At 38.7% G+C, this 23,342-nt stretch overlaps 2 protein-coding genes across 3 annotated transcripts in view; both read left to right on the top strand.

Moving 5' to 3' along the window:
* The first annotated feature begins 9,752 nt into the window (after positions 1-9,752).
* LOC146333055 (uncharacterized) lies at positions 9,753-11,361 on the top strand. The gene is made up of 2 exons (XM_084724519.1): positions 9,753-10,189; positions 11,014-11,361. Exons 1-2 carry the CDS (start codon positions 9,848-9,850, stop codon positions 11,335-11,337), a joined length of 666 nt encoding a protein of 221 aa, XP_084580645.1. The 5' UTR covers positions 9,753-9,847; the 3' UTR covers positions 11,338-11,361.
* A 2,075-nt stretch (positions 11,362-13,436) lies between these two features.
* rufy2 (RUN and FYVE domain containing 2) overlaps positions 13,437-23,342 on the top strand; it is a 29,138-nt gene continuing 19,232 nt past the window's right edge. Inside the window, exons 1-2 of one of the 2 annotated variants that reach the window (XM_084718857.1) lie at positions 13,437-13,642; positions 16,698-17,028. In XM_084718857.1, coding sequence (XP_084574983.1) covers positions 16,953-17,028 — 76 coding nt within the window. In that variant the 5' untranslated portion in view covers positions 13,437-13,642; positions 16,698-16,952. Of the gene's footprint in view, positions 13,643-16,697; positions 17,029-19,580; positions 20,304-23,342 lie in introns of those variants that run through there. The other variant, XM_084718848.1, reaches the window with a different exon arrangement.

Genomic DNA, 23,342 nt, shown 5'->3' with positions numbered 1-23,342 from the left:
TAGTTAGTCTTGAACTGTCAGAAAAATGCTGACTGGGGACAGACGAGGGTGTGAAATCTGTGGACGAAGACAACAGAGAAGACTATTGGAAAAATATTTCTGCTGGGTACCCTGCAGAAACTATCCTCAACACATACACACACACACAGTCTCTGTGTGGTTGGGGAAACAGCACAGTAAAAGTGCTGATAACTCTTCAGCAGGTACATGCCACCTCATCCTTCTCTTTGATAAACACAGACACTTCCCTTTAACATGGGACTGACAAACACACACACACACACACACACACACGCACACACACACACGACCACCCCTGTCTTAGCCCTGCCACACAGTTACCCTTTGCGGCTATGTCTAAACCAAGCTGGTAAATTTGAAAATTTTTGGTTTCAGGAAGTATACTCAAACTGTCAAAATGGATGTCATCAGTCAGTCAGTGTGCGGATGGCAAATGTTTCAAACACAACCTAAAAATACCAGTGTGGATGCAAGTCAATTTCACATGTGAACATTTTCAGATGTATCCACCCTGTTGTAGCATAGCCTGTCTCAGCTTTATCTGTATGATTATGATCGAGTCAGCAAAAGAGGCAGTATGTGAAAGAGATAGTGATGTAGAGTTAATGAGAGAGGGAACATAGCACACTGTGCTCACACCCAGAAGATGAGTATGATGCTGAGGAGACAAGAAAAGAAGAAAGAAGTCTCACAGAATCCTTAAATAGTACAAATGAGCCCCAGTGGCTCTTTAGCATGTAGCCGTCAAAAGGAACAGGATGTGTGTGTGTGTGTGTGTGTGTGTGTGTGTGTGTGTGTGTGTGTGTGTGTGTGTGTGAGACAGAGACGGTAATGAGATGAGGCTTGTTAGGTGTCTGCTGTGACATTGTCTCAAACTTCTGACCTTTTCTGAGATGTCCACTTCATAATCATACAGAGCATGTGTAATGTTAAATAGTGATGTTACTGTTGGTGTTTGAACTGACCGCTTGACACTGTGGCCAATTTTAAGACAACAAAACACTGTCCAGCGTGTGTTTAGCTTTAGAAACCTTAATAAATGACATACCAACTTCTCTAAACTGGTGCACATAGTGGCATATTCTAGTCTGATGTAGCTGCCATTAGCTATCTCAGAGATATATGTGTGCATTGGTGTCAAACCGAATCCTTTCCACAGACTAGAAAAATGTCTCAAAGAATAAGTCCACCTTTAGAACAGCAGGAAGGATTATGAGAAACGTCACTCCTTCCTGGTAAAGAAGAATTAAATGTCACTCGCTTCTTGTTGACAGTGACACTGTAGAAGATGATTCATCCCCCGTGGAGTTTATCACGACTCACTCTCAGTGTGCATTCCTTGTCCTGATAATGGTGAAATTTCACCATGATCGGTTTCAGTTTGAAGAGTCCAGAGCGCGATATGTCAAGGCAGTGCACCCGGTCCAGGGTCGGCAGGGTGGGGAACCAATCGCTTCCCAAGACCTTGGCAAAAAAGCCTGACATAAATTTCACCAGGTCATACCCCTCCACTTTCTCCACCAAGCTGATCACTCTCTGCAGCACCTGTTTTCGAGATCATGTTACTTTTTTTTTATCTTGAGGCACATGTTTCTTAAATTCTGTTGCTGTAGCTTGACAATGCTTCCTCAAAATCAGTAATATTACTGCCGTGGTTCACCATAGTTTTGTGTAGTTTATAGGCAGTCTGCTAATGGAACAAGGGCATCGTTGATCATAATTTTGAGGTCACTGTCCAGTGTGGTGCCCAACTTCTCCAGGTCTGCTGGGAGAAATGATGGGTCACTGATAGCATTAGCTATTTTTACTTTAGTAGCTGCTATCTTTCCTGGTGAGGTAGTGGTTTGTTCTTCTGTGTTCACATTGTTCTTTCTTTGTTTGCAAATTAAGATTAATTGTTTTCCTGACTCGGGAAGCATTAAGATGACATGCTAGGTCAGTTGATAGAGTGTGCACAACTGTACGGAGGCTGTGAGCCCCCTGCAGTGAACTGGGTTCGGTTCTAGCCTGTGGCGCTTGGCTGCATGTTATCGCCCCACTCTCTCTCCCCCTTTCTTGTTACATCTTCAGCTGTTCTATCTAAATTAAAGGCACAAAAAGCCCCCCCAAAATATTTAAAAGTGAAGAACAGGAGCCTTCCTTTGATATGTCTACCACTCTGTCATGCTAATCAGAAGTCTCAGAAAGATTTGTCAAATAGCAGTGAAACAATGTGACAGTAAACCACTCCACTGAAAAAAACTGCACATTTTTTTTTACATCACTGTAAAATAACCGTTTACCATGTGGCCATGTTTGTGAGGGAATGTCATGTTTCCACAGCAGGAATCCAACTTGACAAAATAATGGCTGTCATGACATTGAACTGATCATTCCTGTGGTTTTTAATATTTTAGCCCATTAGCCATGAATCTGAAACATAATTTGCATGAGTGCCAGTATTTTCCAAAGCATAAGTTTCAGACTGATTTCTACCCTTCAGGCAGCCATTAGTTTCCATGCAGTTCACTCAGTAAAAAAATCAGGTTGAAAACATCTAAAACCTGCATGGAATCACAGAAAGCATTTTGTCCCAGTTATTATGTTTATTTATTTATATGTAAAAGTTGCATTATCATGGTGATGCAGTTGCGTGCAGCACTGTTTTCTTTTCTTTGCCGGTGCATTTAAGGACACTACTCTTAAACTGGGCCAGGCCAGCAAATGGCAACCTTTTTAGTTCAAAGGATCAAATTAACACTGTCCACAAAAAAGACAACAATATAGAACATGATCAAGGATTGTTTTTTGTTTGTCCTGCATGTTAGAATTGTTGACCAAATTTGTGCAGTCAGCAGATTTCAGATGTTGGAGCCTCTGTGAATGCTTTTTAAAACTGTGCCCTGCTCACAGCTGCATTTCTATGTAAATAAAACGAAGGTTAAATAAAATGAAGTAGATTTAAAGGGATAGTTCAGATCTTTTTGAAGTGGGGTATGAAGTGCTTATTCATAGTCAGTATATTACCTGCAGACAGCAATTGACACCTGCAGTATCAGTGCCAACATGAAAGCTAAGCAATGTACTGCTGTGGATATAGTTAGCAGTAAAAATTATTTTAGCCACCTAAAAAAGGACCACCAGAAAAAAATCTATATAATTTTAAGTGAGCACTATATTTAGAATATTTTCTCTGCTTTACTTTACTGTCAGACAGCTTTTTCTGATGGGAAACACTGTTATATAAGACAAATATCTCCATAGGTGAGTCAGTCATTTTCCCTCACAGAACATGGGAGTTGCTGGTCCACCACTACCTCAATCTGTTAGGATCTTTGTGTTATTGCGTGACTTCTGTGAATCTAAACTTTTTTTAAAGCGTTGAAGTCACACAATAACACAAACAAACTGATCAGTAGATTCACGTGATCAGTGAAGAAAAATGCTGATTTCATCCATGGCGTTTAGTTGGTGTGGAGAGATTGATATTTAGCTTACATAACAGAGGTTGCCTGTCGGAGAAGGCTGTCTGACAGCAAGGTAAAGTGATGCAAATATTCTAAATGAACTATCCCCTTAGTTTTCTGTTATTTTTTTACCAACAGCACCATGAAAAAAACTGGTTGCTGCAGTTCTGAAAACCTGTGATGAGCTCTGAAAAAATCAGCAGTTGTAAAGTTTACGTTAAACTTGCAAAGCTGCCGGTATGTTCCTTTAATGTGCACCACAGATTTCCAATGTGTGTGTGTGTGAGAGAGAGAGAATGTGTGTATTGGGAGGTTAGTTACAGGATCATCTCCTACCGTCAATGAGGTGTGAACCCCAGACTTCTCACGTCCCCCCACCTCCCACCTTTACACCAGCCCAGGTGTCAAAGCCCCCACTGAGGTGACACTTATCACTGGTCTGGGAAAGAGCCGCTCTGCAACAACACACACACACACACACTAAGACACATAGATACCAGAGGATGACTCGGGTTGGAAAATGTCTCTCCTTCTCACCAGATATTAAGGTCTATAGATTATCAGGTCTAGACAAGGACGATAAAATGACTATGTTTCCTTGACGACGCAGAACCTTGGCAACTGTGAGCACAGCACCGGTTCAAGGTCTTCCAGCTGTCTAAAGACTGTGTATTCAACTGTCCCTTCAATGATTTTGGCTCCACTGGTTTTCACTGATCTACGTTATCTGGCTCAGTTGCTGGCTCAGCATGTTGAGCCTCAACATCTTGAATACTAACACACACACGGCACACACTCACAGATTTATCTACAACTACCTGCCTGGTGTCTGTTTTTAGGCTGTGTATCTCACTCTGGTCTCCCTCCTCCTTTCCTCTGAAGATAAATATGTCACTCACACCACAGAGGATGTGTGTGGAGACGATTTGGGATGTTGAGTCACCCACTAGGGGCCGATAACACAGCAGACAGACAAACGCATCAGCATTAGGAACCCCACATCATTCATATTTGTCTCATTAATGGCAGATGTACTTAATACGCACACAACCTACAGTTATACTTTGTTATTATACCCTCAGTAGCAACTTCTGTTTGAGTCGCGCAGGTTCACCCTGCAAGAGAAAACTTCCGTAACAGGACACAGAGGACAAACATGAGAACAGAATATAAACATGTGTGGAGAACAGTAGCCAAATGGTTGTAGAAGTGACCTTGTGACCAGAAGGTCAGTGGTTCAAATTCCTGGACTGCCAGTCAGGGAAAGTGGCTGATACACAACAAGACTGCTGAGGACGGTACCTGACACTCAGTTACTTTGGTACAATATAACTGGCTGGTTAGAGTGCTCTTATGTTACTCAAGTTAGATTACACTCATTTGATAAAAAAAAATCTAGATACATGCATCAAGTATAACCAGAGAAGGGGAACACTGGTCCACTGTCTTTATGAGTTCTGAGGGGAAATTAACACGGCTGTTGCAGAGATTTTATTTCTAAAGTTACCCAGAAGGTCTTTATTTTGGGAATGCACCCAGGTACCCTCAAATATACAGTTAAGTATACAAAGCGTCCCTGAGATGTGCTTATTACAACTTAGATGTCTAATTGTTCTTTAATCATTACCAGACCTCGAATAGATCTAAGGATGAGAGAAACCTGAGAGACAGTTTATATAGTATATTGAAAATGGTGATTTGGGACTTCCGGTGAAGCGAGCACCCGAAATGGCTGCATAGCGTGACTCTCCGCGGGGCTTTATCCTGTTCACCCTCCTATAGCAACTTTGGAGTTATCTAAGATACATAAAATAACTACATATTAGAATAAGAAAGGAAGAATTATGCAGGGAGTCCAAAAATCTATCACGCAGTACGGTCTGAGAAGCCAAATTAACCGACCGGCTATAGAAGACGAAAATGGTGATTTGAATGATTGTTTGAATGTTCATGTTCAGTAAGATATTTTTTTTTTTTTTGCTTTTTAGGCTATATTTGTTTGATTTTGTTTCTTTGCAGTGTTTTATATGCCTCTTACTTCTATATGTTATATATAATGTACCTGTGTAGCCCATCATTTGGATGGATGAAAGTTGGGAAGAGGTGCTGGGAAGTTTGAGAGGACACAGGACAATAAATTTGTGATGTGTACCTGCTGTTTTTCTGTTTTTATGTCATTGCTGCGGTGTAATGATTACTACATCTTTAAATGAAAATCAACAAAAATTATTATTTCAGAAACACTCAGACATAGCACTGGATCTGTTCGGTAACATCGATAGCAGACTGTGGTTTATAATTTTGTTGTATTTGGCAGCCACCAGATGCTAAGAGGACTCATTTATACTGACTGTCAGTGGAAATCTTCTGCATAAAGTTAAAGATAAACCATTGTGAAAAACAGCTTAAAATTACCACATACTGACATTAATTTACAAATGTATGAACCGATATTTAAGTCCCTAAAGTGTGGTCACAGATCTTTGTACTGTTTCTAGATGATTTCTGCTCATTGTTTTGCTGTCTGAGTGTTGTGAGTGTTGGGTCCCTTTGGCTCCATCAAGGCAAACTGTTTGCATACACGTTAACACGTTAGCAGAACGTGCATAATAAGTTCATATGTCAAAGCTTGTTGCTGTGACATTGTGTTGAAGTCAATTTTGTGCCAGCTTGACAGCAAGCTGTATCCTGTATTATCTCAAAACGAGTGACATCCCAATCTCAGCTAATATATGACATTAGGATATAGCGTCTCACATACCTCTTGAATCTCCTCCAAGTTAAACAACAACATTTTAATCTCTTTTAAAAATGGATCATCTTGTGTGCTGGACGGCATTATATTTTCCAAAACTGATACTTTATTTCTGTACAATTTGTTTCTGTTCACCTGACAAACAGGAGTCATGCAGCTTTCCTTTGCTGACGCTGCCAAATGTCTTTTATGATGAGGGTAAACTTGTTGCTGCAGACTCATGAGGGAAGATAAAGGCTCCGCTGCTCTCTTGTGGTTCCTGTCTGCTGACAAGCAGTCTGCCACCATCTCTGCAAGAGTAAAGATGCTGGTCTGCTGAAAAAGGTCATGTATTAGTGGCTTTAGTTGCCAAATATTCAAAAGTCTAAATCATGTTTTGTGTTCTCACAAAGCAGGACTATCCTCTCCTTTTGAATGTGTTTTTAATGTCAGCCCGATATCTGAAAGAAGACTTTTCTACAGACTCGACTCTATAAAATTAGTTTCTTCTTTGTCTGGAAGTAAGTCCAGTGTGGCCCAGGGTCATTCGTTTCTCATTTCCTCTCTTTTTATGGAAGGATTTGATATTCAGCCCTGTGTTTTCAGAAACTTTTTAATAGAGTTTTGTGAACCTTTCATTGCAGTTTCTTAATCAGTACTGCCCTCCCATTTTACATACAGGATACTGTTGTTATATACTGTATCAAAACAAATTAAATAAACAGAAATAGATCAGCAGAGGATTCTCATGACACTGTCTGCACATAAAGCATGAAAAAAGTAAGCCATGATCAGTGTTGGAAAGTAACTTAGTACCTTTACTCAAATACTTGTACTTAAGTACAATTTTGAGATAGTTTACTTGAATATTTCCATGTTTTGCTACTTTTTTAAATCTCCATCCTACTACATTTCAGAGGAATATATTGTATATTTTACTACTTGATAAGTAGTTACTTATTCAGCAAATAAATTATGCTGCAAATTGTAGATTAAGATGAAACTTTATTGAAATACACAAGCTGCCCAGCAGATAAAGTATATAAAGTAAGCATTTAAAAAGTAGCTCTGCATTAATGCATCAGTAATCATAATCCAATAATATATGTTATTTTTTATATGGGCCATCCTGTAGAAGTACTTTATGTATATTTTGATGCCAATACATTTGTCCTTTTACTTCAGTAAAAAGGACTTTTATTGCAAAAGAGTATTTCTACACTGTGTTACATCCTCCTTCATGTGTATTTGACCTGCAATCCTTCTTAACATTTTTTAAATGGCCGTGACTGTTTGTCTGGAGTTAAAGAATGATAACTCTCCATGTTTATCAGTCGAAATGGAATCAAACTGCTAACTAGCACTTGTGCTGTCTGTATAATTTGTGTTTTCCCATTAAATGAAGGTGTCTTGACTCTCTGGATCCCAGTAATAACATGTTGCCACCTCTTGTAGACCCTATGTTAGCCAGTTGTACTGTAATTGTCACTGTAACTGGGTGTGCCATCACACTGTGACATCCCTGTGATAATAGCTGATGTCCTGTATCATAATTGGTGTTATCCATTGTGCCGCTGTCCCTGTAATCTGTGCCGTCCCACATGAGGAGTCCCCGAGGTGACACTTAGACTGCCTCCAACAGAGACGACGTTTGATCTGTCACAATTCAGCATCTTGGCCTTCACATGTAAATGAAATCTGATGCAGAGATGTAAGTATTCATCACACCTGCCTGGAGTCTCCATGCAGTTACCATTTAAAAACTATTCAAATTAGCCTTCATTTAAATCCTGGCCTTTGATAATCATGTTATCCCAAACCACAAGATCCAATCTCAGTGTAATGGACTGCAAAAATATCTAAATATAAATATGATCATGAGTTAGTACAGAAAGTGTGATTGCTTTCATAATTGTGATTATTTTTAACACAAATATAAGTCAACAAAAGTAATCAAGTCTATCAGGGGAACACGCTTGACAGCAACTAACACATAGGATAACCCATAAAAATGGATGCCACACATGATTTATTATGACCTTTTGGCAAACAATTGAATTTTTCAAGCATATTTTCTTTATGTATACAAAACATGCACTTAAAAAGCCCTCTACCACATGATAGCAATTATGTTAATTATGAAGTTTGTACCATAACCAGCACTTCTGGTGTGTGTTTACCACCAGTATGTTTCAGTAGCATACATAAAAAATATTTTTAAACCCAAAAGACATACATAGGGAGGAAAAGAAAGATTAAAATACTATAATCCCAAAACATTATGGACAACGATAACCCAGCAGACTTAGCCACACACATCATTTCTAGTCCCTTTATAGTGTGTCTTCAAAGTGGAAGCACATTAAAGTTATTTTTACGTGTAGGACAGTGTCGTGTGTTATCCCAAAATCAAGAAACTCTACTGTTCACAGTCAACAGTGACAACAAGAGTGAAGTGACCAGAAAAGAGCAAATGCGCCATCTAGTGTAAGCAGTGAGGCTACACCGCTGAGTAAAAGTCAAAGTGCTGGGAATAACAGGTATATGATTTTTAAGTTAATTGATCCGAACAGAGATTCTCATTTTATTTTGTATTAAATATTTTCAAGCATGTATTGTATGTTGCAGTGCTTTGTGTTGAACGGAGTGTGAAAACAAGAAACTCTACTGTTACCTTTATTATCCCTATATTATACTTATTTATTTATTGTGTGTATTTGTAGAGACCCTGCTGTATCTCTGCCTGTATTTCCTTATTTTCTCAGTATTTTGCTGTGCTCGAGACGGTACCAACCCAAGACATTGGTAGTTGAAGTCCTGGTTACTTATTGACTTTATGGCCACTCGGACCCTTTAAGGGATGTTTATTTGTTGCTCTAATATCAGCATGTTTGACAACTCTAATTATTACAGGACCTAACGTTTGAAAATGTAACTTACTAAAATTACTCAAGCACTGTATTTAAGTACCACTTTATGCTGCTTTTTACTTTGTACTATACACACCATTTCAGAGGATTAATTTCATATCTTTATTTAGTAATTGCTTTACAACTTTTACATCGAAATCATAAGAGTAGTATCTAAAATATGATTGAAAAACTAACCCAAGAGTAAAAAAAAAAGTTGTTAAAATAATATCCACCCCAAAATCAAAAACAAGTAAATAAATGACTTGATAGATAAATTAAGATGCAATTAAATGCGTTAAAATTAGGCATATTATACCTTTAAGTAAAATATCTCAATTCTTCTTGCTCCACTGGTTTTCTACATTTTGTTTTCTGGTTGAAATTATTTTATATCTGCTGGTGCAAACACAATATCATACTTTAGTTCGATCTATTGTAATTTAATCTAAGAAAAAGTGACATATAAAAGACCTTATTTTCATTCACATATCCTAACAGAATGAACAGCTTCAGACAACTGTAAATAAATAAATAAATAAATAAATAAATAAATTAATTAATTAATTAATAAAAATAATAATTAAAAAAACATGCGTCAATGGCAAAACTTTTATTTTGAAATAATGGAGCTTCGTATTTCCTTCTGCTAACGTCATTCCGCCGAGGAAGACGAACGTCGATCGTTGTCTGCCGACGAAAGGACTTCGCGATGAAGTAAATAAACAGAAAACAAAATGAACACGGTGGAAAAGAAGCTGGCGGACTTGATCCGTGAACACCCGAATCTTTACGACCAGTCCCGACGGGACTACAAAGACAATCTGAAGGGACATCTGTCGTGGAAAGAGATCGCAGACAACATGGGAAAGTCGGAAGAAGAGGTGAAGCTGAAATGGAAAAATCTACGCGACAAGTTCTGTAAAGCGAAGAAGCGAATGGCCAAGAGAAGCTTCCCTCTGCTGACAGACGACGAGAACCCGGTGGAGAGGCCCGTCCCGGTGCTGTACAACCAGCTGGCCTGGCTCAGCGCCTATGTCAAACCCCGACCAGGAACTGGCATAGGGGAGACCGACGAGGTTCGTGTCCACCGTCTTAACATATAGTAACGGGTTTGTTTAAAAAAAATATATAGCGATTTTTAGCTGTTTTAACTTGACATATGGATATAAAACCACTGCTAACAGCAGGCTAACTGTAATTATATTCACACTCTATACATAATTATACACAACATAGCTTAATATGTTGTCAGTGATATATAGTGTATGTAGTTATATATCCCTTACTAACTACATTGATGTTTTTTTTTTACAAGCTAAATATCACCAGCCATGTCTCTATTCTCCTACGCCTCTGATCAGAATATCCTGAATCAGTTTCAAAATAAAAGCACTTGGTGTAAAACCTATAGTCAACAGACCTCTAGGTAGAAAAAATACTTTTTTATAAACAAACATTTTGTTTATTAGTTTTTCAAGAAACATAATCACCAATGTCCAATTTTATCCCACTGTGCAGTCAACAGAAAGCGTGGCATGCTAGGTCTCCATCCTGCTTGTAGTAGAGGAGCATATCATTCACCTCCCTACATCTAACATGTTTCTGCAGTATCCCAGAGTGGACAAAGTAAACACTGGCTCTAGATACGGGCTTCAGTTTCGGAGAAGTTTCACGGCCGTTATAGGTTGGGTTTCCCTGCATCCTAGGAAGGAGAGGGTGAGACGAGGTGTTTGTAATGTGCAAGCTCATCTCTAACTGCCACTAAAACCTACTGGTTTTGTCCTCAGCAGGACATATAGGTTGTATAAGGGACTTTGATATGTTTGGCTGTGATTGTCAAAGAAATTGAAGTTTGTTTTTAGTGTTGTTGTTTGTTTTCAACTGCTTTCACGCCACACAGGGAGCTGGAAGTGGTGATGACCTGGAGAAAGAGCGAGATAAAGACGAGAAGCATGGTCCCCTGCCTGTCGTCAGCACCAGCTTTTCTCTGGTCGAGTCCTGTCCAAACAGCCATCAGGAAATGGGAATTTCTCTGAAACGTAAAAGGCAAACTGCCACAGAAACTGAGATAAATTCTGCAGACGCCCTCACCACCCTCAGAGATGAAGATGAACTGTTTCTGCTGAGCCTTCTGCCCTCACTGAAGAGGCTCACCATTAAAAAACGAATGGAGGTGCGAATGAAATTCCAGCAAGTGCTTTATGCTGCAGAGTTTGAGGACTAAAGGGCCCGTCAAAAGGCAATAAAAACTGTATGATCAACAGTAGAGCTTGTTATTGTATGGTTACAATACTTAAAGCATTCAACCTGTAAATATATATTTTTCAAGTATTATAACGTGTTAATATTTATTAACCACTGCAATGAAAATATCACGATGTAGATCTATATTGATTGTTATCAGACTTGTCCATACTGTGTATCAAGAGCATCGTCTACTGGTTTGAACACAGAGAACAGTGTCTTAATTTGAATGTAACTGATGGAGTCACTTTTTTTGTTACTCGTTATAAAATCAGATTAAACATAAAGCTGTTAGTTAACGTGTTAGGTACACATGCAGTAAAATCTAACAAATACAACAGCCCCCCTCCTTTTTAAAACTCATTATGCTCAATCAACTATTTTCGAGGCTGGATTTTGTGATGATGTTGTTGCCCAGCTGGGCAAGTTGCCTGCTTCATTTCAAACCAGTTTTGTAGAATGGTTACTGACTGTACATAAGTATCTCTCCTTTATCTTTCTTAAAAGACTAATTTCTACCATATATTTTTTACAAATAAATATTTTCTCACTCCAGAAAAACAGTTCTCGCTTCCTGTTATTTTTGCCACTTGATAGATTTTAAAAAGGCACTATGCTAAAAAGTTCTTTACATTAGAGGCACAGTCTGAGATCCAGATATACACAAATGGTCAGCCTATGTCCAAAATTCTTGTTACAAATCATAACCTGCTAGTATTACAATTGAGAAACACACATCTTCATGTTTTAATATATCAGTCAGCTGATGTTATTGGCCAGGTATTGGCCTAACACAGCTATATCAGTCTATATTGATACTGATCCGATATGTGCTGCTATGAAAACTTTATTCTTACACAAGGTAATGTTTTTATTTGTTTATTAATTGTTTTATAAGCTGCATTTTGTTTATTTTTGATCCTACTCGGTCTGCGCTGTGCATGTAGGTGTGTTTCTGCAGCTTTCACAAACAGAGCAGAGGAGAGACAGAGAATATGATGTTACTGTTGATCTCCGACCTCAAAACCTGTGTGCTGTTATTGGTCCAGGGTTTCACACCACTACCAAACATGTTAAGGTCCAGAAACGTCTTGAGTAGAGCAGAACATGAGAACATAAGAAAATACAGGCAGAGGGCAGGGGTCATCAGTGATGAATTAGGGCCCCACTGGTGGAGCATAGAGACACTGTGTGAGTGGGGTGTGGATGACCAGGGAAAAACGATGGAGTGAAATGAATATGTTATATGTGAGGAAAATAAACAAGAGTTTGCTGATGCTATTATGTTGAGCTTTATTTCATAATTGTTGGAGGGCATGAACTTTTTTCTGCTTCTGAAGTGGGACATGATAAAAATGGCAAAAAAAAAAAAAAAAATGCTAATTTGATCATGAAGTATTTGTTATTATCATCCACTCAAGTGTAGAAGAATCTCTTTTGCTGCTCATTCTTTGTGCCTTCTCGGTCTACGGAAAAGTCTGAGCAGCTTTGTTTAATATTTCACTGAGAGTACTTTCTAGCTGCAGTGATACTATTTCATTGTCTTAGCTGCAAAGTCATTCACTTACACACACACACACACACAGACACACACACACACACACACACACACACACACACACACACACACACACACACACACAAACCAATCTCTGGTCATCCATCTAACAAGAACCTCCCTCACTCTGTTCAGTCCCCACTCAGTGATTGGTTGGTAACTGTAGGCTTGACCCTCCTCTGTTGCAGAAATCATTGTTCAGTTCAACATGTGTATATTTTCATTCATATCATCATGTATTTCATTCATATGAACAGTGTATGATGCTGATGTGTGGGTGGAGTGTGTAAGTCAGTGCTCCTCGTGTGTTATTCTCTCTTCCTGCTGCCGCTGTGTTTGTATATTGTCAACACTGCTCTGCTGTGCTCCCCCCACCCATCATCTCTCGCCTGTCTTCTCCTCCCCTCACTGGATTCACCCCCCCTATACGAGCCTCCTCCCTCTCTCCCTCTCCTCTCTCTGCTGTGTTACCCCCACACCCCTCCCCCTCTGCCAGGCTTCCTGCTCTCTTGTCATTGGGTGCTGTGTGGGGTGATGGTTGTGGTTTCTGTTGGTGATGTCTCCAGAGCGTGTACCGGCTTCAGAACTGTAGAAGCTTCCACCGAGTCATCGCCTCAGACTCTGCATACTGGACCAGAACATAGACTTATCCTGTTTTTGGACCAGACTCCTGAGTGCTGACAAGCTGCAGAAATCAGGATCAACATTCCTCTTTCTACTGCCTGAGGTGAGGTTCAACATTCACATGACAACATACAATACATGCTCAGAAGGGAGGATGGTGGGAAACATAGATAGTATATTTACAGGAATGACTGTACAGGTTCTGGTCATATTTTAATTTTTGTTTTCTACATTGTTAGGTCTGCTATTATTGGACAACCTAAGCACTGTTTATTGTTTTTTTTAATAATGCTATTGATAAATCAGTGTATCAGAATTTGTGGGCATAACACCACTCCACTTCCAGCACTGCTGCAGAATGAAAGGCTGGTTACTACGATGAAACAGCATCATGATGCTATTGGTGGGAAGCTATATCACAGAAGACTATTGATGGGTTTCTCTGGCTGTCTGTCATGAAGAAGGGCGTGTTCTTACAGTAATGAACATGGTCATATGGTATAAACATACCACCCTGGAAGTGCTGTTTAGTAGTGTGTTTGTTTAGGTGTGGTTCAGAGACAGGGAGAGATGAGACAGACAGAGTGGAGGAGAAAGACGGGTGTAGGACTGGAGGAGAGAAATGCAGAAATGATGCAGAGATAAACTGAGAAAAAGCCTGTCATGTATACTGTGGATGTGAAATCAGAACATAGACTACATGCATCAGATTCTCAATGTAAAAGCCTATTTTTCTTTTTTCATTTACATCAGGATGAAAATATTATACCAGTTAATAGGGATGCGTGATGTCGATAAATTATCGTAGAATAATGGGAAGTTTATATTATTATTTATTATTATGCTAATAAAATTATAGCTGATAAATATATCTATTGAAGCTATATCTATGTCAATATATCTATATATATTGACAGATTATGTCAAAGTATATATGTGAATTCTTTTTAAAGTAACACAGATTATGTGTTGCATTACTTTTTCAACATCAAGTGCAATATTACTTTTGTAATTATTATCTTGTGCAATGTCAAGTGCCAGTGTTATGTTCATTCTCATGTGCCTTATGTTGTACTTTTCTATTATGTTTAATATAATGTTTTAATATCTGCAATGTTATTTTTCATTATTTTTATTGTGCACAATAGTGCCATAGAATTTACTTTTGATATTATTGCCAATATAATATATAATATTATAATATAATATTATATATTATATAATATATATAATATTATTTCAATGTCATGGCCGATACTACTTTTTCTGTTTTCATTTATTTTAGTTTACTTTTTCACTTTACTTATCTTACTTATATTGTTTGTCTACTAGGTCATGTATAGTTTCACTCCTTACAAACTTTATATTTTATATATCACTTTGTATTTAACACAAATGAATAAATAACTAAATTAAAAATGATAAATAATTAATTGTTAATTAATAATTACCTTCAGGTGTGCATAAGCTACAGGTTTATATGAACTTCTGTGTAAAATACAAAAATTTTAAATTATTGGTAATCGTATCAGTATCAGCCATGAGAAGCAGCTGATTATTGGTTCACATGAAAATAAAATCACATTGTGCATCCCTATCAATTGCATTCAATTCAAATATGTTTTAAGCCCAAATGCTAATGCATATTTATTTGTTGCTATTATTGGTGATTTTCAAATGTGGCAGTGTTAAAGGTACTTACCTACAGACAGGCAGGAAAGTGTAAAAAGCACAAACAAACAACCACACAGAAAGATGCTTACACTTTTTTTGCTGATGGCTTTTGTGATATTAATAGGGAAGCAAAGAGCTAGTAAAGTGAAAAAAAGTCAATTTAGACAATAAATAAAAAAAATACTGGGGTATACAGGCATGTAAATACAGAGAAAATGCATGCAAGTAAACAGTCTGGTCAACAGACAAAGTGACACAAAAAAAGAGACAAATGTCAACATGAAGGCAGCAGCAGCATGAATTACAAACTCTCTACTGAGTGGACTGGGAAGAAGCCATTCAGAGAATTAACACAGGCTCGATGCAATCAGCTCAGGAGAGTAAGGATTTGGAAGGAGCCAGTCATATGATCCCTGGTCAGTCCTGAGCTATTAGAGAGAGAGAGCATGAGAGTATGGCAAACAGAAGAGGAGAAGCAGAACAAGAGAAGTGGTCCTTGTAATGGATTTTACTGTAGCCTCCATGGTCCTACAGTTTCTCTCACTGTGTGTTATTACGGATCTCATGCACTTCAGCTGTTGTGATTGGAGGATTTTACATCCATACTATGGTGGCACTATGTTGAGACCTACTGGATGCATTGCTCATAAGCTGTTCTAGAAGAAAAGGTAAAACTCTTTTATTTGATTTTTTTTTTTTTTTATTTGTAAATGTTGGTGGTTACTGGACTATTCTCACAGTGAATCAAGATATTGTTGTAGAGTCTAGTAGAATATCTGAGGAAAGAACATTTTGGCTGGTATTATTTATGACAGTGAACTGTCTCATCCTGTGGTGTGAATGTGAGTGGTAAGGAAGATGTCATGGTCTGTTACAGGGACAATAACAAGGACTTAACACTGAATCTGTACATTGTGAGTAGGGATCGAAGTAACAAATTACAACCCAAGTCATTTTTGGGGTACTTGTACTTTTTCAGGCCTGTAACTTTACTCTTACCCAAGTAGGCATTACACTATGTAATCTATTTCACTACTATTAAAATCATAATTTGCCATTGGGGTGTTGCAATATACCAGTATTGACTATAACTGTGATATTTAAAAAAAATGAAACATTTACATGTCAATAATAAACATTTGATATTATTGTGTAAACAATCCAGCACCTCTTAAACTTACTATATGCTATTAGTTATAGTTACTTTTTCCACCTCATTACACTATTTTTTAAAATTTATTTTAAGACTAATGCATTTGCCAAAAAAAAAAGACTAAAGGCACAATAACTAATACAACATCTTCATACTGTGAAACTGTATACTGCACAACCTGGTGGGCTACCTGTTGTGTACCACCTGTACTTGGTGTCCAGCCAGGCATGTTGAAGCACTCAACAACGATGGGATTGTACACTCTTATGTATCTAATCTCCCTACTTTTAAGATCTTTTACAGTCTGTCTCCACTGTCTGTTTTGTCCCAGGCTGTCCTGTCAGCTCAGCAGTCGCTCAGCACACTCTGAGACTGTGACCACGCCTTACCAAACTGGAACACACCATATGAGAAAAAGCCAAAACAGTCTACAACAGTTCAGGAGGGAGGGCCATCTGGTTCCAGGGTATCAGATAATCCTGGGAAACAGAATACCAGACCAAAGCGGGCCACTCGAGGACTCGGTGATCTGCTTGATTTCTCCTCTTTGCAACAAGGCAGTGGGCAGAGGAGAGCCCCACTCACCATGTACTCCCCACAGAGTCTCCACCGCTGGGGCATCACTCACAGTGAGAGTATGGAGCGGTTAGCCTACAGCCAAGGTAGGTTGGCAAGAGCTATTTGATTGAATAATGCTAACTATTACAGTTCTAGTCCACTGCAACTTGGTCTCATACAATGTTATTGAAATGACTTCCAATCATTGGATTCATATCACTACACCAAAACAAATTAGGTTTAGGATGAGGTTGATGAAATACTGTGAGAAAAACAAAACCATCCACTCACAGCGTCAGCTAATTTCACAACAGATGATCGCTTTACAAGAGTCAACACTGAGCTACGAGAGTCACCAGAGGTAAATGTAAATACATAAACAGCCAAAAGTTCACTCCTGTCTGTTGTAACACACGAAAACATTTTTAAATGTTCATGTATTGTTATTGTAGACCTAAAGTGATTCTTATGTTCTCCAATTATGAATATACGTAACTTTTACACCACATACAAAGGGAGTGTTAAATTTCATCAATTAAAATGTGCCTCATCTACGGCTCTGCACCTTTTCCTTTTAAATTTTGCCAGTGGCTGGTCTTGAGGCTCCCTATGAATGCCAAATTTTACTAAAGAAAGTCACAGGAGAAAACAGAGAATTTAATGGCTCCGGCACTAGACAGCACAGTTACGTTACTGATATTTCAGAGCCATTGTCAGGACCATAGATCCTATCTGTCACAAACTTCAGTCAGATAAAGGATCAGTGGGTCAGGGAATGGAGAGGGGGATGGCAAGTGGGTCATTTTGATCATTTTGGGGTATGGTATCCCCCCTCAAATCACCTCCTGCCTTCACCCACTGAATCATTATATCCACTTTACCTAAGATTATTTATAAAAAAAATCTCACTGTGTTGATATTTTGTGAAAGCACTAATAATCATCCCTACAATATTGTCACAATATCAGTATTAAGATATTTGGTCAAAAATATTGTGATATTTGATTTTGTCCATATCACCAAGCCCTAACCTAAGATAAAATGAAGCTGACTATTATAATAACCAATCACATTCAAACAAGTCATCAGTCTGTCAAGACAGTAAATTGGACCCTGATTTATTCTGTTATTCTGACAAGCTTTAGCATCATCCATGACAACGTTAAAGGTTGTCAATCATTCATGTGTTACTGACAGCTGGTTTCAGCTTCGACAAATGTAAATATTTGCTAGTTTTCTTAGTCTTCTAAGCTAGTAAACTCAATATCATCAGGTTTTAGACTGCTGGTCAGATGAAACAAACATTCAAATTTGTCAATAATTGATGAAATAATATCAGTAATCAGCAGATTAATTGATAATTAAAATAACCATTGGTTACAGCCATAAATTCCATGCAGCATGCTTGTTTCTTTTGAAACCTTAGTCAAGTTTACCAAAGCCTACTCAGCCTTACTCACTTCAACTACTTTTTCCTCCTCTTTACTGGAGCCTGTGTGGGTGTTTATTGTTTTCACTGTCATGCTTCTACATTCTGCTAAATTTGGTCTTGCATTACTATTTAAAAAAAATTCCTCTGTGGGTTCAATATGTTACATTCAAAGTAGGGCTGTAGCCAGGACTTTGGAAATACTGAGGTCATGAGTCCAAATTCCCTCAGCAGAACCCCACCCACCTAAGAAATGACAGACAAACCACCACCAAAATCCTTGTTTATTCATTTAACTGTTTAAATTACATTGTGTCATTTTCTGCCAAAGTGTTGCCTCACAGACATCTCTAAACTATGTAATCTTCTGAAAACAGATAAAGATTTTGCCTAAACTGTCAGAATTCTTTAAAACGGGGATGAAGAGGACCAGGTGCAATTTGTCTGGCTTTTTGTTTCATCTGCGTTATATATATATTTCCACGCGATCCAGTTGTTTCTACCCTTTTTCAATGATTTTACTGGCCATGCTTGTGATTCTGGACATTACAATTTTGGTGCCCATACCATGTGCAATTATAAAAAGTTAAGCCCTGTTTTTGGCTCTGTGACAATGTATGTTCCAGCTAATCCAAGATTTTAATAGTTATTTTAGTTTAGGAAGAATTTTCTCAACCTATAAAGGAACACTTAAGTTTATCACAAACATTCAAATTAAAAATCAACTAGTTTAGTTCAACTAGATACATGGATTTCACTGAACAGGACAAGTATAGAAAAATGTAATCTAAAAAGTACCTAGTAACTAAAGCTGTCAGACAAATGTAGTGGAATAAAAACTACAGTATTTGTCTGATTGGTAGTGGAGAAATATAAAGTTGCATCAAATTGAAATACTCAAATAAAGTACAAGTACCTCGAATTTGTAGCCAACTTAAGAACAGTACTTGAGTAAACGTAGTTAGTTACTTTCCAGCACTGACCTCAGACTCTTTTTTTAGTCAGATATCTGAAAATAGCTGGTAGATCCCTCTGTCTCCAAGCCTCTGCCTCCCACACACACACACACACACACACACACACACACACACACACACACACACACACACACACACACACACACCTGCAGGCAGTGGTGCAGTTCTTACTTCCACCAGCAGGGGGCAGCACGTCCACAACACAGCAGCCAGTAAAATCATTACGTAGTGCTGCCTTTTGTGTATCTTGTGAGCCTTTTGACACCGCCCCTCCGGAGGGTGCAGCGGGACCGTCAGGAGCAGCCAGCTATCGGCCGGGGACTGTCTTCTGGGTGTAAACAATCTCTGCAACACCGAGATGTAACTTAAATTAAAGACTTTTACCATCTTTAAGAGAGCAGCTGTCCGAGCGGCGGCTGCTGTCGGTCAACATGTAGACCGACGCCTACGTTAACAGACCGGGGACGTTAACGACGGGTTGGTTATCGACTCCTGCTAACGACAGACCTGTCAGTGCTTTGGCCGGTGCTATCACAGGTATTCTTATGGCACGGTTGTCATAATGGTCGCCGGGTGAATTGTTCATCAAGCTAACGCTCGCTAACGTTCAGCGAACCGCATGAATCTGCCTGATTTCGCCCACCGAACAGTACAATTCAGAGGTACTTGAACATGGCATCGCCCGCAGAGCACGACCTGGCTCTGTCTGAGGCGGACAGCAGCAAGGAGAAAGCGCAGGTGTTTGGGATTTTGAGGCTGCAGGAGGAGAAATCTGGTGCCGGGGAGAAAGCGAACAGCAGCAGCACAGTGAGAGGAGGAGGAGGCGGTGGTGGTGGTGGAGGAGACGGGCGATGGCAAGCTCCTATCTTCGCTTTGGCCAGGAAAGCATCCGAAACCATTTCAGGGAGCATTCATGTCCTGCCCAAAGTGTCGGAGCACAGGACGTCTCTGCCCGGGGACTGGGCCGTCCAAGGTAGTGTATGAAGGGAGTGGATGTGTGTGTTTGGTCCCTGGTTAATGATAACAGGCCTGATGACACCCAGTAACTGATTGTTTCAGGGACACATGAAGACATGTGACCTAACCCTGTGGTTATCAGCCTCTTCACACAGAGGAATATCCCGCTGATGTGTTCAGGAACAGTCATTAATTTAGTCAGCTACTAATTGAAGCATAGTTTCAGCTGATGTCTATAGATGTACCAGTGTACAAACCTTGCAGGTACATCTCCTCTCTTTCACATGGAACTCATGGAACTTGTCAACAGTTAAACTGAGCAACTATTTTGCTAATTGGTTAATTATTTTCAAAGGATAGTTCACCCCCAAATGAAAATTAATTCATTATCTACTCACCCTCATGCTGATGGAAGGTTGTAGTTTTTTAGTCCAAAAAACACTGCTGGAGTTTCACAAGAAAACAGCATTGGTGACCAGTTTTCAAATGAAAAAAAAAAAAAAAACCAAACAAACAAAAAAAAACAAACAAACAAACAAACAAAAAAAAACAAACATAAAATGTCTCCATACTGGTCGTCTGGTGTAATCCAATTTTCCTAAAGCTCCAACATACCTACTTGTCTTGAAAGATGTCATTCACTTAATGTTATCTTAATGTTTTTAGCCTAATTCTTCTAGTTTCATAGGTTGGAGCCATGTTCACGTTCGCGTGCACATTGTCTGAACTGGGTGTGTGATGGTGTGCAAATAAATGGCATGTTGGGGCTTGTGGAGATATGGAGTACACCAAACGAGCAGTATGGAGGCCTTTTATTGTGTTTTATTTATTTATTTATGTTTTTTTTAATACATATTTTATTGGTCCTTTAAGGGACCAATATGTATTCCTTAAAAGACCAATATGTATGATTTCTAGGGATTTATTGGCAGAAAATAGTAGAAATTGAATATAATATTCATTAATATGTTTTCTCTAGCGTATTATCAACTGAAAATAAGAATTGGTTGTGTTTTCGTTCCCAAAGAATGAGCCATTTATATCTTCAGAGGGTGCAGTTCTCTTCCAAAGAGGCTGTGAAGTTGCACCACCATGTTTCTACAGTAGCCCAGAACGGATAAACCAAACACTGGCTCTGAATACGGTCTTTGCGTTTTGTGCGAGCTTTGCTGCCACTGTAGTTTCTTGTACACACTTGGAAGGGGAGGGTAAGACAAGATGTTTAATCCTAAAGCCCACCACTAGATGCAACTAACTGGTCATTTAACACAAGTAAAAATGTCCAAATTCTCTGATGTCAGTTACTGAAATGTGGATACTCTCTGGTTTCTTAATTCCTCTGTGTCAGTAAACTGAAAATCTTTGGGTTGTGGACAAACCATTTTCTGACATTATATGGACCACTAATATTACAATAATTTGCTATATTGATTAATAATTTTCTTGATTAATTGATATTGCAAATTACTGTTAGTTGCAGCCCTGCTTTTATGTCTAACATTACCTCACCACCCCTCTGTGTGTGGCTTATTGATTTTTCATAGATCCATGCTGCTCTCATGCTTTGGTGGTACTTCCTCTTCTGTTAGTATCTGCATTGGTACTGTAGCTATGCTGCTGTTGTTGTTTTATACTGTCACACAACTTAACTGTCTAAAGTATCACATGCTGCACCGATACGAATGGAAAAAATCTTCCTTGGGGGTTATCATCGTGTCTTGTACACTGTATTGACTGTGTTCTCTGTTTTTATTCACTGCCTTGATAATATGACAGAGTCAGTGACTTTATAGTATGCAAGTGGGGCTATACCAACTGGGGTTTCACAGTTAATGTAAATATTAAACAAATTACAATATGGCCAAAGATAGGGCTGCAACTAGTTATTATTTTCATTATCCATTATAGATGGGGAATGTGATCCTTCAATCGCAATATCTAACTACTATAGAAAAAATTCCGTTATTGATTAAATTCCCATCACAATTTGACTCCATCAAAAATCGACTCACAGTCCAAGATCCAAATATATTAGGCAAAATATTTATAATTACATAACACAGATAAAAGCAGCAAATACTCACATTTAAGAAGCTGAAACCAGGAGCGGTTTTGCATTTTTCTCATCATACTATTAAGTCGCTGATTAATTTTCTGTCAGTCAGCATCTTCTGTCATCTTAGCAGATCTCTTGGCTCTGTTTTGTCTCAGGCACTGTGCCCATCAGCCAGTGTCCATCATCACAGACTTGATTTGAATTAGTCACTGAGTCATTATAAACAACTGACAGTTGTTTCAGGCAAATAGTGTGACAAAGCTTCCTGATAGGTGATAACAAGAACACAAGCTATTAATTACCAGAATGACCTCTAAGGACAATGTCAAACCATTGTAATTACAATGAATTTCAAATCACCATCACCTTTCCAGTGCCCTCAGTGTTTGATGTACAATAGTAGAAGTCAAATGGTGACACAGGCAGTCAAAGGTTACTGTTTTTTCCTCAGTATCCTCAGGGCTCATTGCCCAAGGGCACCCATCATTCATACTGCTCCCAAGAAATCACCTGTTGGTTTGTCAGTGTCTCTTCCTCTGGGCCAACCTGCTGGGGCAATTAAAGCTTGTCAACATTGCTAGGCAACATCTCTGAATGTTTTCACCTGACAGTGTCCTGTCCTGTTCTGGTGTTTGGCTACACATTAACCCAAAGGTCCACACGCAGAGCATTTAAAAGCAGCCCTCCATGAGATATTTACAAGCTCAGGCACTGCCGTTTTCCACAATGGAAATGTTAGATTTGATGCCTTTTTTCTGTTTATAGATGCAGTATCTGCACAGGTATGTTACCATGTTATCTCAACAGCTGCAAATAAGACAAATATCTAATTAAGTTAGAAAAGTGTGGGTGCTGAGTGTCTAAATAAGTAAGCTAATTAATAATTTCCAAAAGACTGATTATTGTACTTCGGTCTAGTGTTGTCATGATACTGGAATTTCTCATTTCGATACAACTTTGAAAAGCATCGGTATTCAATACAATTTTCAATACCACTTG

This window comes from Lutjanus erythropterus, chromosome 1, assembly GCF_056507025.1.
Source record: "Lutjanus erythropterus isolate fLutEry1 chromosome 1, fLutEry1.hap2, whole genome shotgun sequence".
NCBI classification, from domain to species: Eukaryota; Metazoa; Chordata; class Actinopteri; order Lutjaniformes; family Lutjanidae; genus Lutjanus; species Lutjanus erythropterus.
This window is presented reverse-complemented; position numbering and strand designations above follow the sequence as displayed.

Coding starts and splice junctions, on each gene's coding strand:
- LOC146333055 (XM_084724519.1), top strand. CDS start 9,848: ATGAACACGGTGGAAAAGAAGCTGGCGGACTTGATCCGTGAACACCCG. Junction 10,190..11,013: donor GCATAGGGGAGACCGACGAG/GTTCGTGTCCAC, acceptor CACGCCACACAG/GGAGCTGGAAGTGGTGATGA.